The 15,797-nt window shown below is 51.3% G+C and overlaps 3 protein-coding genes across 6 annotated transcripts in view; 1 reads left to right on the forward strand and 2 right to left on the reverse strand.

The window, feature by feature from the left end:
* LOC117903453 overlaps positions 1 to 6,523 on the reverse strand; it is a 24,892-nt gene extending 18,369 nt beyond the window's left edge. The window contains exons 1-5 of one of the 3 annotated variants that reach the window (XM_034815492.1): positions 5,896 to 6,515; positions 5,497 to 5,832; positions 2,190 to 2,908; positions 1,724 to 2,119; positions 1,135 to 1,646 (exon numbers count right to left, since the gene is read on the reverse strand). In XM_034815492.1, coding sequence (XP_034671383.1) covers positions 1,352 to 1,646; positions 1,724 to 2,119; positions 2,190 to 2,908; positions 5,497 to 5,832; positions 5,896 to 6,168 — 2,019 coding nt within the window. In that variant the 5' untranslated portion in view covers positions 6,169 to 6,515 and the 3' untranslated portion in view covers positions 1,135 to 1,351. Of the gene's footprint in view, positions 1 to 1,134; positions 1,647 to 1,723; positions 2,120 to 2,189; positions 2,909 to 3,199; positions 3,362 to 3,436; positions 4,303 to 5,496; positions 5,833 to 5,895 lie in introns of those variants that run through there. The other 2 variants (XM_034815500.1, XM_034815509.1) reach the window with 2 other exon arrangements.
* The window catches only part of LOC117903403 (E3 ubiquitin-protein ligase Ubr3), a 16,715-nt gene extending 4,596 nt beyond the window's left edge, over positions 1 to 12,119 (forward strand). For both annotated transcript variants that reach the window (XM_034815402.1, XM_034815411.1), the window contains 9 exons: positions 37 to 265; positions 322 to 734; positions 793 to 951; positions 6,792 to 9,710; positions 9,775 to 10,198; positions 10,267 to 11,093; positions 11,153 to 11,284; positions 11,351 to 11,490; positions 11,557 to 12,119. In XM_034815402.1, coding sequence (XP_034671293.1) covers positions 37 to 265; positions 322 to 734; positions 793 to 951; positions 6,792 to 9,710; positions 9,775 to 10,198; positions 10,267 to 11,093; positions 11,153 to 11,284; positions 11,351 to 11,490; positions 11,557 to 11,674 — 5,361 coding nt within the window. In that variant the 3' untranslated portion in view covers positions 11,675 to 12,119. The remainder of the gene's footprint in view (positions 1 to 36; positions 266 to 321; positions 735 to 792; positions 952 to 6,791; positions 9,711 to 9,774; positions 10,199 to 10,266; positions 11,094 to 11,152; positions 11,285 to 11,350; positions 11,491 to 11,556) is intronic.
* Positions 12,120 to 14,033: 1,914 nt separating this feature from the next.
* On the reverse strand, positions 14,034 to 15,792 carry LOC117903228 (DM7 family protein GE17491-like). Its single transcript, XM_034815127.1, has 2 exons — positions 15,714 to 15,792; positions 14,034 to 15,562 (listed from the first exon to the last, which is right to left on the reverse strand). Exons 1-2 carry the CDS (start codon positions 15,775 to 15,777, stop codon positions 14,034 to 14,036), a joined length of 1,593 nt encoding a protein of 530 aa, XP_034671018.1. The 5' UTR covers positions 15,778 to 15,792.
* Positions 15,793 to 15,797: the final 5 nt, after the last annotated feature.

A 15,797-nucleotide genomic window follows, 5' to 3' on the forward strand; every position in this document is an offset into this window, starting at 1 on the left:
TGCTTTATGATTGGTTTTCTCTTTTCGATTTACCAGGAGCACTTGACCCGCACCTTTGTCATGCACTACAGCCGAATTCCGTCCGTGCTGGAGATGTCACGCGATCCGGATACGCTGAGCAACCGTGTGGTACACATGAGCGTCCAGCTCTTCTCCAACGAGAGCCTTGCCCTCAAGATGGTCAACGAATTGTCGCTGTTGCATGTCATGATCATAAGCCTGAAGCTAATGATGTCCAAGATTCTCATCCAGAATACGCTGCACGGTAAGAGCCACATCCATCAGCTGCAACTGTAGCTTCTAACTTTGTTTTGATTTTAGATCCCGGCAAGAACTTTCATTTTGTCATCGATTGTACGCGGCAGGTGATGAAGGATCATTGCTATTGGCCGCTTGTCTCGGACTTTAATAATGTGCTATCGCACGAGTCGGTGGCTTTGGTCTTTCTGCGGGACGACAACCTCATCGACATGTGGTTTCAGTTCCTACAAATGCTACAGGGCATGAATGTGAATGTACGGGAGACGGCCTCACATGTCGAATTCGAACCGAATAGCTACTACGCGGCCTTCTCCTGCGAACTGGAGGCCAGCGCCTATCCCATGTGGTCAATCATTTCGCATCTGCAGGACGGCACCCATGCCCATCTGGCCAAGAAGATAATCAACTATTGTGTGACGACGCTGCACGAGTGGCTCGATTCGATCTACTTTATGGAGGCCAGACTCTCAATGGTGCGTTTCCCGCTGCTCTTCTGCTCTGACATACTTTTGCTGATACTCGTTTTTGCAGGAGGAAATGATGCAGGCCTCATTCCACTTTCCGCTGCATCGATATCTGGCCGCCTTTGTCTGTCAGGCGGTCACCAAAATGGGCATTCCCCTGAGTGAAGTGCTGCCCTCGCGACCGTACCTCTTGCCGCTACTGATGATCCATCCGCTGCGTGTTCAGGTGAGTTTTTTGTGCTGTCTCCCTATAAAGCGCTGCGAGTTCTCAGCTTAGGCAGCTTATTAGGTCCTCAAAATGCAGTAACAAAATGCAGTCTCTCGTCCCAAGTAACCAACGACAATCTACAATGTTTCGGCAAGCGACAGGCACAGCAAATTTGTTGTTTCGTGGCTTGTTTTTGTTCTCTTTTATTTATGGCTAGTTCCAATATTATTTAATTTATATTCTCTTCTCGCGTCCGTTTCGAATTCTCTCACTAAAAACTACACGAAATTAATTGCAGTTGGATGCATTTTGTAGGTTGTGTGTGGGTAGAAGTTGTACAACTAAGAAAGCTATAGAAATATGTGCTCCGAATCGATGCGAATTACAACAGAAACGATCCGGAATTGCTAGAGTTAATCTAAAATTTGTTCTTGGGCACCTGCACATGGGGCGTAAAGTCATAGGTGATGATTTTCGGACCCAGGAAGCCGCCATAGCCGTTGCGACCCTTGTAGTAGATGCCAATACCCGAGAGTGGTACTGGGGGATTCGATATCACATCCTGTATATCCATAAATGGTACTGTACTCTGAGCCGCATCCTTGTCCATGCCCGTGTTGGTGAACTCAATATACTGATTGTGGCGTGACTGAGGTATCGAGTAGGTAATGGTGCGAGTGGATACGTCCGCATTCGAAAGGCTTACTTTCTCCCTGCACACCACAAAAGAGACAGAGACAGAGATGTTAGGATTCTTGTCAAGAATTCGAATGTCATGTGGACAGCTCACCTGCGCGTCTTGCTGTCACCGCTGACATCGGTGTTGTCGTTGGATTTCCAATAGCTGTTCACCTCCGGCTGCAGCAGCTGGCCCGTCTTGAAATCGAATTCGCTGTAGCAGGCCTCCAGATTCAGGTGGGCACCCACCACACGAAAACGCACACCAGTGACCACAAAGCTGTTGTCATCCGTATCGACATCGTCGAGATCAATGGAGCGACTCTCATAGCTGAGTGTGTGATAGTCGGTGCCCTTCTTGACGTCACGATCAAAGATGTTATAATTCTCGACGGGCTTCCACGACAGAGTCGTGTGATTGATGCCGCCGCGCGGCAAGAGCTCTCCCTCCTGTATCTGCAGATGGAAAATGCGATTCTTCTTCACAAAACGCAGTCCAGTCACGACCCTAGAAAGTAATATCAAAGGGGGGGTGGAGTTAAATGAGTTTCCCTTGGGATCCCTGCCTGCTCGCTCACCTGTTGCGCTTCACATCGGAGACTGCTTCGCGTAGGTTGAAGAAACGATCGGATTTGAGACCCTGCTCGTCGCACATGCAGAAGCAGTAGCTGCAGTGCCAGAAAAGGTAACGCCACCAGCTGTCCACCTTGGTTGTGCCGCGCACACAGTTTGCACGCTGGCCCAGCGTCCGTCCGTTCTCGTACTCGATGTACTCGTATCGCCTGGTGCTGTTCTTCGGCGAGGGGCACACCCACATGTCCGAATCGACAAACTGGCAGTTGTACAGTCGGCCCGAGCACTTGGGCTGACGGGCGCAGTAGAGTTCCTTGTAGCAGCCTTCGCTGCGTGTCGACTGATAGAAGGAGCAGGTCTCGCGGCATGTCTCCTCGTTGTTGAGATCCACCTCGTTCTCGATGTAGCCCTGCAGTAAGCGTGTCACCTCGTCGTAGGTAACGCCAGCCACATGCTTCTTGGGATCACAGCGCCAGACAATGCGATCGGCGCGCGTCATCACATCCTTCAACAGCTTCAGTGTACGCTCCGTGCGTCGCTCGTAGTCGGTGCGCATCAGTTCGGCTTCCTGTGTGAAATTGCCCTTGCCATAGACGCGCAGCATCATCCACGAGAACTCCATCATGGTGTAGGCCTTCAGCTCGGTCAATGCGATGTCCGCATACAGAGAGTACACAAACTGTTGCGCCGACTGTTGGGTGTTGCATATTTCGTTTGTAGAAGCCTGTTAAAAAATTCGGAAAATTCCAACATTAATTTTGGTTATTCAATTACTCGGAAGCAGCCGGAGCAGCAGCAGCCCTGACGTCTGTTTTGGCTAGGCAATTAAGCAGCCGCGCGTCCCCCTATCGATAACGGGAACACCTAATCAGCTCACATCTGGCTGCTAAATTGCTGAAATAACATGCCAATTATCGGAATGTGCACCCGGACGGGACGGGACACTTTGGTACGTGGTACATAGCGGCACCTAAGTGTAGAGATGAAGCGAGGGGGTCCGACTGATCTGACTAACCACCATGGCTCTGTAGTAGAGTGTTTGCTGGACCATCACGCGATGTATCTCCTGCAGGATGCGGGCAGTATTACTCTCGTGAAAGACAGTTTGGGCGAAATCGAGAATATCACGCTCATCCAGCTGGCCCTGGCCATTGTTGTTCTGCTTCGACAATGTGTCCTGTTGGGGGGTACCAAAGAAGGAAGGGTTAGCTGTTCGTCTCTCTCGTGTGTGTTTTTTTTCATCGCCCTGTACCTTGTACTCTTCAAATAGTTGGCTGATGTGCTCCAATTCTCGCTCCAGAATCGTCCATTCGTAGTGTTTGAGGATCTCATAGCGCTGCACGGCAAAGGTGTGCTCCATGAAGGGTTTCTCATTGAAGTCGCGATGCGAGACAAAGATCTTGCGCAGCTGCGTCTCCTTGTTGTTCTGACTGTTGGCCGTCTTCTTTAGATAATCCCAGAGATCCCGCTCCAGGCTTATGTACTCGGTGCGCAAGGCATCCACCTGCATAATGGGTGTGCGCTTCTCGCTGACGACTCCCCCCAATGTGGCCAGGGCTAGCAGTACAACAAAAACGACCACATCCGTGGGTCTGTGGCCCTGGACAGCTGCCGCTGCCGCCATCTTGGTTCGGTCGTCGGTTCTGTGCTGATAGCCAGCCACTTATCCGCAGCAAATAGGGGGAATTCCTTGACTTTTTTTCTTCTTGTTTACACAATTTCCTCAAACTCGGCGTGGTAGGCAGTTCCGACGTTGCTCTGATTGCCAGTATTTCCTGCTGGTCAGTCGGTGCTATCGAATCTCTCTCTGGCCAGTTCCGCACTGGGCACTGGAGTCGAGTCGTCTCGCTTTAAGACAAAGACTACGGCTGCTTCGGCTTTTATAGCTGGGATTTGTTGTGTGTTTGCTGCTGCCTGAGTGAGGCGATGAGGCTGGAATGTGGGCAACAGCGCAGGCACATTTGCAATTGTGTTTTTATTTGTTTCCAAACCAAAGCAAAGCGAAGCAAATCGGATAAATGTGTGCTCGCACTTTTTGCGATTTATTTTAATTCGCTCACTTTTTTCGGTGTGTTCTGAGTAGTGCTGGTGCTGTCGTTGTTCTGTTACTGTAATTTTTCTGTTTCTGTTTTAAAGCGCTCCGCTCTCGGCTCCGCTCCCAATGCATGTGTGTGCGAGTGGTGAGTGTGTGCTTGCTCGTTTGCGAGTGCTCGCGCGCTCGTATTGGTAGGTCGTGTACGTTTAAAAATCGCTGACTGAAGCTCTTTTTGTATTGTTGTTGGTGTTTTTTGTTTTCTTGCCAGACGATGGGAAGCGTAAACACACAAACACACACCCGCATACATCGACAGCGCTTGGTGTGGGCAAGTATGGGTGAGCGTCCGCAATCTCAGTATAATTTCGTGGCACAAAAAAATTGAGCAAAATCGTTTGGTTCTTATTCGGTTGAAGAGACTGTTGACATACGCTACATTTGAGGCAGGTTTTGTTTCCCCTACACCCTACTATTGTTATATTTTCTGCGATCGCTTCTAAAGTGCCAAACCACATGCGATAATCCAGTCGATAACTAGAAAGTGGGTTTTGTGACGTCACGCCATCTAATTGGCATGTACAACAGCTGTGCGCTCTCTCAGGTGCAAGCAGTGCTCTGGTCTGCGCTCTCTCAGGTCAGGTCTTGTGCTGCAGTGCGTAAGCTCTCCCTCGGCGTGCTCGTTTTCTCTCTCAATGTATCCATCTCTCTCTCTCTCTGACGCAGTGCACACAAAGAGCTCTGCATGGGGGCGGCGTTGCTGCAATGCCCTCTGTCGTATGTTTGTTTGGTGCCTCTGTTTGTGCAGTCTTTGTTGACACCAGACCTTTGACCTCTTTGTGCGTATACATACACCCACACACACACACAAAGAATAAAGAGGGTGCGAGGCGAGAATTTGCAATAATTTTGGCGAGCCAGTTTCTGGACAGCAAATTGAATGAATAAAGTGCGTGAGCTTTCCGAGCTTTTATCTTTGTCTTGGCTTTGGCAAAGCCGTTATGACAAAGCCGAAGATGACTAATCGCGGACTTTCTTTTGCCCAGCCGAAAGTCAAAAATGAAGAGGGAATGGATCCCGAGAATACGGAATACACATACAGATCGTGACGAAGAGACAACCGGAAAGTCGAGTTTAGTTTAGGGTACCCAGACCAGACGCCCGCCCAATTCTGGGAAACAACTTAGCCTAACGCGCATGATTCACGTAGGAAACGAATCTACTCTGGTGATTGATGCCTGGGCATTAAATGTGCATGATCAGTGTCTAGGAAGAGTTACCTCATAGCTGGTTGCCAGCTGGGCGAGCAGGCTGCTGCTGCTGCTGCTGGTGCCCGTAGTGTTGGCCTTTTCTTCGCTTCCGAAGAGCGTGAGATGCAGACGGTCCATCAGGTGGTGCACCGAATGGGCATTCGGGGAGACTGTCCACTCGGCGAACGTCACAAGGGTGGACATCTCTAGCTTGTCCTTGTGGGCCTCGTATTTCTGCATCTGCTGGTAGCGCGAAGAGATCCGGTTGACCGTGTCGCCGATGTCGTTCATCTTGGCCAGCATGGGGGCATTGAGGTTCATGTGGCTGGTCACCGTGTCTATGGCCAGGGCCACATACTCGGCGTGCTGAAAGTGTTCGGATGTTGGGTTACTGTACGCTGATGTGTGGTTTATCCCTCTGTGTATTACTTGCTCCTCGGTCTGGTCTATCTGTCGGGTGACCTCTTTCAGGCGCTGCAGCACCTTTTTCTGCTTTTCGCGCATCAGGGGAAAGTCTATGTTGGCCCCCAAAGGTGAGGCCTGCACAATGTCCCAGGCCTTCAGTATGCCCGTGGACACCTCCTTAACGACGTGTATGATGTCCAGCACATCCTCAATCACGGCCGTCGTTGGTGCGGGCTGCTGGAGTGTTAGCAGCAAGGCCAGAAACAGGGGAATAAACCGTTTCATTGCTGCTCGCATCTTGATTTTGGCAGGTGTGTGGTGTGGGCTGAGCGGCTGCTGCGTGTGTGGGTTCAGTTCAGGCGCGTGTGCGCTTTAAGATTATAATATTGAGATTGACTAAACGAAAATTGTTTATACACCGGGACACGGACACACACGCACGCGACTGCACCCGTTGAAATTTGAAAAACGAATGCGGGATGCCGGACACCACCAGAGACGACAATAACAGAGAGCACACAAGCAGAGACAGCAGAGATGCGCTCGCTGCTGCGCCTGATACTAACTTGGATTGATTAAAATACACGCATACAGACGGGCACGAGACAGTTTTTTAATTCACATTTAAGCAGTGTGTGCATCAGTTTGTGTGTGTGTGCCGTTGTTGCTGTCGCCTTTGTTGTGTGTTTCTCTTTGGGTTTACAGTTTACAGTTCTTTCTGCTTGCCAGCAACATAGGTCGCAGCATAAGTGTGAATGGGATAGCAGTATGTATGCTTGACTTGGGCTGTTTAGAGTTGCTTTCCAGCTCGTTTCGATAGCTGCTAGCACCGTCATCGATAGGGGGGTCCTAAGCGATATTTCCGCTATTTTCAAACACACAATTTTTAAATATTTGTATTGTTTTTGGTTTGTTTGCAGAGCTTCTTCTATGAAATTTTGGCTGGCAAATGGGTGCGAAATGGACTTCAGATCAAGGGCCAGGCGATGACCTACATACAGGCCAACTTCTGCAACTCGATGGCGGACATGGATCTGTTCTTTCTTCAGATCTGCGCCACCAATCTGCCGCAGTACTTTTTCCTGCAGAACACCATCGAGCTGTTCGATGTGGGCCAGTGGCTGGAGACGGCGCCGCTGAAGCAGCCCCAAAAGGCGGAGCAATCCTCGATGCTGGAGGGCTTCCTCACATTCCTCGCCACCCTGGTCACAAGTCGCACGAATCTGGGCAACGATGAGGCAACCCAGTGCATCATCGAGATCAGCGCCCTGCTGGCCACCGAGAACAAGACACACTCCCAGCTGCTCGAGCTGATGCCGGAACGATCGGGCAATGTGCACACCAAAAACTTTGAGACGTTCCTCAAGAAGCTGTCGGTGTACAAGGCGCCGTCCAGTGGGTCCGAGAATCTCGAGCAGGGCCTCTTCACGCCCATCGACGAGGTGTGGGAGAAGTACTATGATCCGCTGCACGTCCTCCTGCGTGCAGTGCATCGTCGCGACTTTCAGTCCTCGCTGGATCGCTTTACCAACTACGTGAAGGCAAAGGAGAAGATGCCAGCCAGTGGCAATCTGTGGCCGCCATTCCGTCTGCCGCAGGCACTGCCCACGACCAGCTCCTTCACCGATCCCTGCCGCATACTCAACTCACGCGTCTTCCACTCCACCATCCTCTCGATCTTCTTTCGCGCCGTGCACACGCGCGATGTCTCCGAGCATCTGCTGGCCCTCGCCGTCTTTCTCCTCGAAATGGCCGTGGAGACGAGCAGCGATGTGAGCGACAGCCCGCCGGCGGCAGCGGCCGCCATGGTGGAGTGCAGCGGCGGTGGCGGTGGCGCTGGGGGATACCATCATGGATACAACCAGGGCAGGCAGGAGCCGCCGCGACTCTTCCAGTGCTATCCCACGGACAATCTCAGCTGCAATCTGCGGCACGTGGTCAACAAGTTGTCGCTGAAGTCACGCGATCCGCAGGTGATTGGCTCCGGCTATCGCTCCAATCCGTTCTACTCCGATCTCGAGTTCGATGTGGATCCGGACGCAGAGATGGGCATGCGGATGATCGGCCAGCTGGAGTCGGATGGCGATGAGGCGGCTGGCGGTGGTCTACCGGGAGCAGGCGCGGGAGCAGGTGCCGCACCGGGACCGGGCGCCATGACTGTGGCACGCAGAAGCATGTCGCAGGCTCTGGTGCCCATGCGCATGCCCGGCATGGAGGTGGCCCTGCCACCGGATCTGTCCGTTGTGCCCGAGACTGGCGTCATCATACGGCAGGACAGCAACGAGGATGATCTGCTGCGCGACAGGGATACGGCCATGGATCTGGGGCCCGCCGCCCTTGACTTTCACTTCCCCATGCAACAGATAACGCTGCCAGAGAGCGGCATGGAGGTGGCCATACGGCGCGACCTGCTGCTGGCCGAGAGCAATCATGTGGCTGGTGGAGCAGCAGCGGGCGGTGGCACCGGACCCCCGGCGCTGGCTGCGCCCAGCGAAATGTTCTCCCCGACAACGCCCACCGGCAGCGGTATGCTGCTGCCGTTCCAGCGTGTCCAGCCGGTGGCTGTGCCGAGCAGCGGCAACATGGACATTGTGCCCTCGAATGCACTCGGCATGGGCAGCTTTACGGGCAGTGGGCGGCGCATGAACTACGACGCCACTGGGACGCGCAAGCGATCCGTGGACATAGCCATTGGTGGCAGCAACAAGGATGACCTCCACATGGACGAGAGCATTCTGTCGCTGCTGCTGAAGCTGCACTCCCAGCTGAGCGGCACACTGGACAGCTTTTCGCTAAGCGATGGCGAGGAGTGCCCAGAGCTGGGTTCGGCCACAGCCACAGAGATGGATCAGTCCATGGATGTGGACTGCAATGAGGCGAGCACATCGACGGCGGCAGCAGCGGCCGAGAGCACGGCCCTGGCCGAGCGACACGGACGTGGGACGCGACGGAACTACACGAACATTCACGTGTCCGCTTCGCGGATCGGCGACGGGCCCTTCTTTATTGGGAATTTGCTGCGCAAGATTGCCAAAAAGGATGAGCTGTGCGCGGTGAGCATCGATGAGATACGCGCGCGCCTTTGGCCCAATCAGCGCGAGAAGCAGGCGGAGGCGAGGGCGCGCGAGAGCAAGGAAAAGGAGGAGCGACGCAAGAAGGCGCGCGAGCGTCAGCAAAAGATGATGCAAGACTTTGCGAACAAGCAGAAACAGTTCATGCAATCGGCTGCGGCGGCGGCCAGCAACATGGACAACGGCCTGGAGGATGACGACGATGAGGATCTGTACGAGGAGCAGCCGCGGGAGAAGGAGTACGATTGCATCATTTGCAATTGCACCACGGCCAGCACTGAAACGAATCCCATCGGGCTGGTCGTACTGGTCGAGTCGAGTGGCATTGTGGGCCATCGTCGGCGCATTGCCGAGCGTCTGCCGCTGCCGCTCGACGCTGGTGAAGAGCAACGGCTGGCCCGCAGCACACGGCTGGCCTCGGAGTTCAGTCGCCGCACCGAGCTGCTCAGCTTGAAGTTTGGCGACGAGTCCTGGTATCTGTCCAACAACATGGCCTACGACAATGGCGTCCATGTGCAGTCGTGCGGCCATCATGTGCATCTCAGTTGCCTGGAGGCGTACCTCAAGACGCTGTACACGACACAGCGGCAGCCGGTGCAGGATCGTGGCGAATTCTACTGCCCGGTGTGTCGGCAGCTGTCCAACTCGGTGCTGCCGCTCAGTCCGCAGCTGGACAGGCCCACGCATTTGGTCAGATCGGGCAATCAGCCGTTCGAGCAGCTGGTCGCCGATCTCTCCGATCTGATCAAGGAGAATGAAACGATGCCGGTAAGTGCAGGGAGGAGGAGCATCTATCGTTTATTTCCTCCACTCAATCATTTGATTTCTGCAGCCATCTACCAAACTGACCGAGGCCATGGGCCATGCCATGGAGGTGATGACGAACATTTCACAGCGCAAAGTGAAGTGCGCCTCCATCACGTTCCGCAAGCTGTTCATCTTTGTGACATCGATAGCGCGCACAAATCTGGAGGCGGAGATCATACAGCGCGGCGGCTCGCTCTGCACATCGAATGCGACGCGCTACAAGCCGAAGCGAGACTGCATTGTGCCACTGTTGCATGTGTTGTCGGTGCATGTGCGTGTCCTGGTCGAGTGGCCGCTCTGGAGCAGCTGGGCCTCGCTGGCGGGCCTGCCCGTGAGCGATGCGGAACCACTGCCGGCCCACTGCCAGGAGCTGATACCCAGTCTGCTGGCAGATCCCATTGCGCTGCTCTTAAAGTTTATACTCCTGGCACCGCTGCACTTGGATCAGGGTACGTAATTCGCTTTGTTTTACCAGCGAGAAACGGTGGCTCACATCTCATCTCTCATCTCTCTCTAGATTACTTTACGTGCATGGTGAAGGTGATGTACAATTTGTTGTATTACCAAATTGTTCTGCAACTGTGCGTCACGCTGACGGATCTCGAGTGTGATTACATTCTGGCATTATATGGCAGCAGCAGCAGCAGCGGCCAGTCCTCAACGGAGGCAACAGCGGAAGCTGCTGTCATTGTTAGCTCCACCGTGGGTCCTGCGCCCGTGCCCACCACATCGTTTAGTCGCCGCAGCAGCTCGAGCCGTTTCAGTGGCCATCAGCAGCAGAGTGCCGCGCAGCTGGGACGTGCCATGGCCTTGGTGTTGGCCGAGACCGATTGCTTGATCAATCTGCGACGCGACAGCATAGCCAGCACCTCAGCGGCAGCGAGCAGCAGCAGTGCACACGCCACTAACAGCAGCAGCACGAGCAGTAGCAATAGCAGCAGCAGCAGTGGAGCAGCAACCATGTCCGATGTCAACTTGAAGTCAATGGAGCTGCAGCTGCAGTCGCTGTGCCTGCCATTCCTGCGTGTTGCGGCGCTGCTGCGCCAGCATTTGTATCGCCACGAGATGCCAGAGATATCAGCGCCGGGCCTGGAATTTGTGCGCTTGATCTACTATCTGGAGCTGGTCACCGATTCCATGGACTGGGATTGCTTCAATGCCAGCAAGGGCCTGTGCTTTATACCCGGCACCGAGCACTCACTGCCGCAGTTCTGGTGCAAGCAGCTGCGAGAGGTGCGACCACCGTCGGACACCATCCGTGAGCTGGTGCTGATCAATCAGCATTCGCTGTGGCAGCAGCCGCGTTTGCTAGAGCTGCCACGCGAATACGAGCGTTTGTTCACGGTAAGCAGCAGTCAGAATCCTTCATTTGTGATTCTGTTAATTGATTTTGCTCGTTGCAGTACTACCATGAGCGACCCTGCCTCAATTGCTATAAAGTTCCAAAGGAAAGTTCCATTTGCCTGCTGTGCGGGACGATTGTGTGCCTTAAGCAAAACTGTTGTGCGGAAAATGATTGCTGTGAGGCAGTTAGGGTAAGTTCTGCACCTCTCGAATGCTGCCTGCACATTCACTCATTGTCGCTTTTGTGTCTCCCACAGCACACACTATCCTGTGGCGGCGGCATTGGCATCTTTCTGGTGGTCACCTCCACGTACATCATTGTCATACGTGGTCGCCGCGCTTGCCTCTGGGGATCACTCTACTTGGATGACTTCGATGAGGAGGATCGCGATCTCAAGTGAGTGGATTTGGCAACAGCTGCTTCATTTATTTAAATAATAAATAAAAAACAATTGTTTTTTAGGCGCGGCAAACCGTTGTATCTGAGCCAGGATCGTTTCAACTTGCTCGAGTCGCAGTGGCTCTCGCATAAGTTTGCTCATACAAAACACACCTGGGTGTTTCATCGCGATCTCTTGTGAAATATGGAAGATTTACTGCGCAGCATACAGGAGCTGGTTGGCCAGATTTAGCCTACAGGATGCCGAGGGGTTCCAGGGTGAAGCCAAAGCCTGTTTTTGCTGTCAGCTCCCACGCCTAGTCGTCCATCACCAGTCAAACCCAAAACCCCCAGAAAACCGATCTGACCCACCCCAGGCTACCCCTCCCCCCCGCGTACGTTTAAGATAGTTTTCAAATTGTGAAGGGAGGAAGAAGAGCAAGGGAAAAGTGTGTGCAGGCAGACTCAATTCTTAATATAAATCTATAAATATTGGACATAGAAACTATAGGCTGACCGAGCAGCACGTGACATTAATTGGTCGTTGTTTCGTTCTGGCACAGCACATGGAGAACCCTCCCCCCCCCCCACGCAGCACAGGCAGCAAATCAATGATATTATCTATATATAAATATGATATATATATATATGCAATTAATTATTAATCAATGCAAATGACATATGTTGTAAAATGTAATTGTTTAATGGATAAGCACACACACACACACACACACAAGCAAGCAAGCAAGCACCGGAACGTAGCTACACATATGTGTACATATGTATGTATGTATGTGAATCTCTAAAGCGAAAATCGAAGAAAATATTTAATTATATATTCGAATAAAATATATGCCCCATAAATCTATACATACACATATATGTTTCGTGTTCTAACCATGGCAAGCCCTAAGTCTTAAGTCTCTTAACGCGATATCTTAAATATTTAAAAACACACAACCGAAAATGTAATGCAAATAAATTGTCTACTTTGGCCTCATGAGTTTGTGCATGTAAAAAACGAAAACGAAAACGAATATGATAACTACAATTGATAAATGAGAGATAGTTGATAAATAAATAAATCTTTATAAATGATGTATGTATATGTATGTGTGTGCAAACCATGCGTAACAAATGGAAAGTAAACGAAACGTAATGAAAAAGCGAATTGTGAAATGCATAGAAAATAGAGCTGAGTGCATATATATAATTATAATAATAATAAGCAAGAGTGCAGAGTGTAGAGAGAGTGTGTGCAATGGTTGGACAATGTAGAGGGAGCAAAAGCTGGGCGATGGAGCTGTTACGGTATATTTGTTATTAGTTTTTACACAGATTGTGCGTTAAATGTGTAGGGGGCATACGCGCAGCTGCAATTTTGTATAATTGATTTTGTTTAATAGTAATTATAGAGCGCTGCTGCTATAACAACACACAACAAATTGTACTATAAAATCTATAGCTATTATTATTGTAAAGCGAGTTGGAGGAGAGCATCCACGTGCTCGCCCGAAAATTCATTTAATTTTTGTTCAGCAGCAGCTGCTCGCTGCTATTTCCTATTTCCATCAACTTTTGTATCGGCCACAAAAGCAATTAACATTTTTTTTGTGTAATCTTACTCTGAATATATTTATGTATGTATTTACCTGGTCGTTTTGTTGCTCTGTTTGGGACTCTGTTTGCCTCGTTTAATCAGTGCCAAAATAAGTACCAACTCCACACTCAAAGCCCCGAAACCAATCCCCAATCCCCATCCCGCTCAATGGTTGACTCATTTGTTTGTGTGTTTTCTTTTTGTTTATTGTTCCCTACACTCCGAAAAATTTGTACTCCTGGGTCTGTTGCGCATTGTAAATACAACTAAGCGAAGGATCATTTTGTAAATGTTGACAAAGGGGGCGGAACAGGAGTTCATGCATAGATGCATCTCTATATCTTTTTTTTTTTTTTTCTTTCTGTATACACATAATACATATATACATTTATATATAATATATAAAATCACAAGGTTTTTTCTTTTTGTTTTTTTTGTTTCTAGTAGTAGTTGTAGTGGTAGTTGTAGTTACGTAAATCTAGACTTTTCGGTTCGGTTTTTTGGGCCTCAAGAGCGAATCTCCGCGAGATTCCATGGCACACATAGGCACGCAAGAAGCACGCAACTCGAAATATGTATCCATTCTGTTTAGCAAAAAAAGAACAACATAAAAGAAAACCCCGAAACAAGCAACAAATTTAGAAGAAAACTAAAAATCTTACAAATAAATAAAAAAAAAAAAATATTATATATAAATGAAGGAAATTCGCTTTTTGATTTCGTCGAGAGGTGGTCGTGTGCATGAAGCAACTATAAAGGAGGCCTTGTCGGCAATATTAGGAAATTTGTACGAGTGAAAACTGCGAGCGAAAGGGCTCTCGCTGTAACCTTCCGCATTGAAAAGCAAACGAGCACTGACAGTAAGAAAAAGCAGCGAGTAACTCTGCCACCGACGAGCCCTCCTTTATAGTTTCTTCATGGTCGTGTGTGCGTGTTCCGTTCCATTCCGTTCCGTTCCGTCTTACTTGCGCTCACCGCAGTGAGAGCAGGGACAGCGGATAGCCCGCTTACGCAAAAGAGACGGATTAAGCCTTGCCTGCAGTTCGGGTGGGATCTGCACTGGTGCGGGCACTGCCAATGCTGGACGCTTGCCATCGCGTATATCCGCACGGGTGTGCATGATGGCGCGATACTGAACGGCGGCTTTGTCCACATCGAAGTCATCGCGCAAAGATTTTTTACGAATTAACAGCTCGACCAGTTTACGCAGCCCCTTCTCACCCACAGCAATCTCCTTCTCGTTGCCATACAAACCGAATATGAGATCCACTAGTCCGCTGTCGTCGTTCGTAGGTCTCACGCGTGTTGGAGTCGAGACTGATGGCCTCGATTCTTTGGCATTCTTTGCTGTTGGCTTCGAGCCTGAAGCAATCGCAAGTGATGTTCCATTCGAGCCGGTGCGCTTCAATGCTAGTTCCGAGAGCATTGTCTTCGCCTGACGTTTTGGCTTATTCACAGCGCTGTCGAGCTTCGGCTGCTTGGTCTTCCAGCGGCCAAAGAACAAGGGCGGCGAAATCAGATAGTTGTGCTGCACCGCTGCCTCATGGGGATTCAGGATACCCTGGAACCAAGAGTATGGCAGTGCGCCAGGTGCAAACACACAGCCGCCATCAAAGTTGTTGGGCAGATAACGTTTGGGCAGAAAGACAGGCTCTCTGGCGATGATTTCGGGTGGAAACAGTTCCGCGGGCAGGTCGAATTTCGGTCCTGGTGCGTTCATGGCGGCCCTGGATACTTGCGGTGCGTGTGGCTGCACCACCGTCGAGATAATGGTCATGGCATATGTCATCATGGCATCAGCTTGGGTGGCCAGCACCACCTTCAAGTCGGAGAGATCTGGCACGTAAATGTTGTACTGCGTCGGCAGCGGATTGTCGATGTATTTCTGCATGATGGCCATGGTGTTGGCATCGGCGCCCACAAAGCCCAGTGCCACTTGACAGCGCTTTAGGCGCAACTGCGTCTCAGCCGACGGCTTGCCGATGCCGGTGGGGAGCGGCATTATCAGATTCGTGGGCAGTCGTGGCCGACGGCCGACAAATAGGGCCGGTGTCGGTCCCTTGTGCTGCGGCGGCAGCATGCCGATCGGGTAGTACTTGCGCGGCAGCACGCCGGGTCCAAAAACAGCGCCAGCATCGAAGCCCGGCGGCAGTAGCTTCGGCGACAGGAAGGTCATCCGGCTGATGGGTGCGTGGACGGGAAAGCGATCCATCGGCAGATCGAAGCACACGCAAGCCGTCTCCTCCTTCAGCAACTTAACGGCTGCCGGATCGTGCGGATACTGCTTCACCGTTAGCTTCATGAACACCATGCGCTCGGCGCCCGGCGGCACAGCCATGCCCGTTAGATCCGGCACATAACGGAGCTTGGCGCTTGTCAGCTGTGTCATTTTGTGTATGTATGTGTGCATGTGCTGGCAATGGATGAGCGAGCTCATTTCATTGGTCGATCCGGGTATTAGCAGGGATAGTTCCGGGTCCAGTTCGAGATCTGCGCATATGAAAAATTATTTAACGTTATTTTCGGTGTGTGTGTGTGCAGTTGCTTTGGCTGCTTGTGCGTGTGTGTGCTTTTGCGATTGCTTTTGCGGGTGCGTATGTGAGTGTGTCTTTGGTTGCCTGCAAGTATAAGCAAGGATTACCTGGGTGCTGGTGCCCCAATGCGCCCGAGCTCGACATTTTACCACCCATTTTCTTCTTGGACATTCTAATCTCAAAATGCAATG

The sequence above is a fragment of the Drosophila subobscura genome, chromosome A (assembly GCF_008121235.1).
Source record: "Drosophila subobscura isolate 14011-0131.10 chromosome A, UCBerk_Dsub_1.0, whole genome shotgun sequence".
Taxonomy (NCBI): Eukaryota; Metazoa; Arthropoda; class Insecta; order Diptera; family Drosophilidae; genus Drosophila; species Drosophila subobscura.

Coding starts and splice junctions, on each gene's coding strand:
- LOC117903228 (XM_034815127.1), bottom strand. CDS start 15,777: ATGTCCAAGAAGAAAATGGGTGGTAAAATGTCGAGCTCGGGCGCATTG. Junction 15,563..15,713: donor ATTGGGGCACCAGCACCCAG/GTAATCCTTGCT, acceptor TCATATGCGCAG/ATCTCGAACTGGACCCGGAA.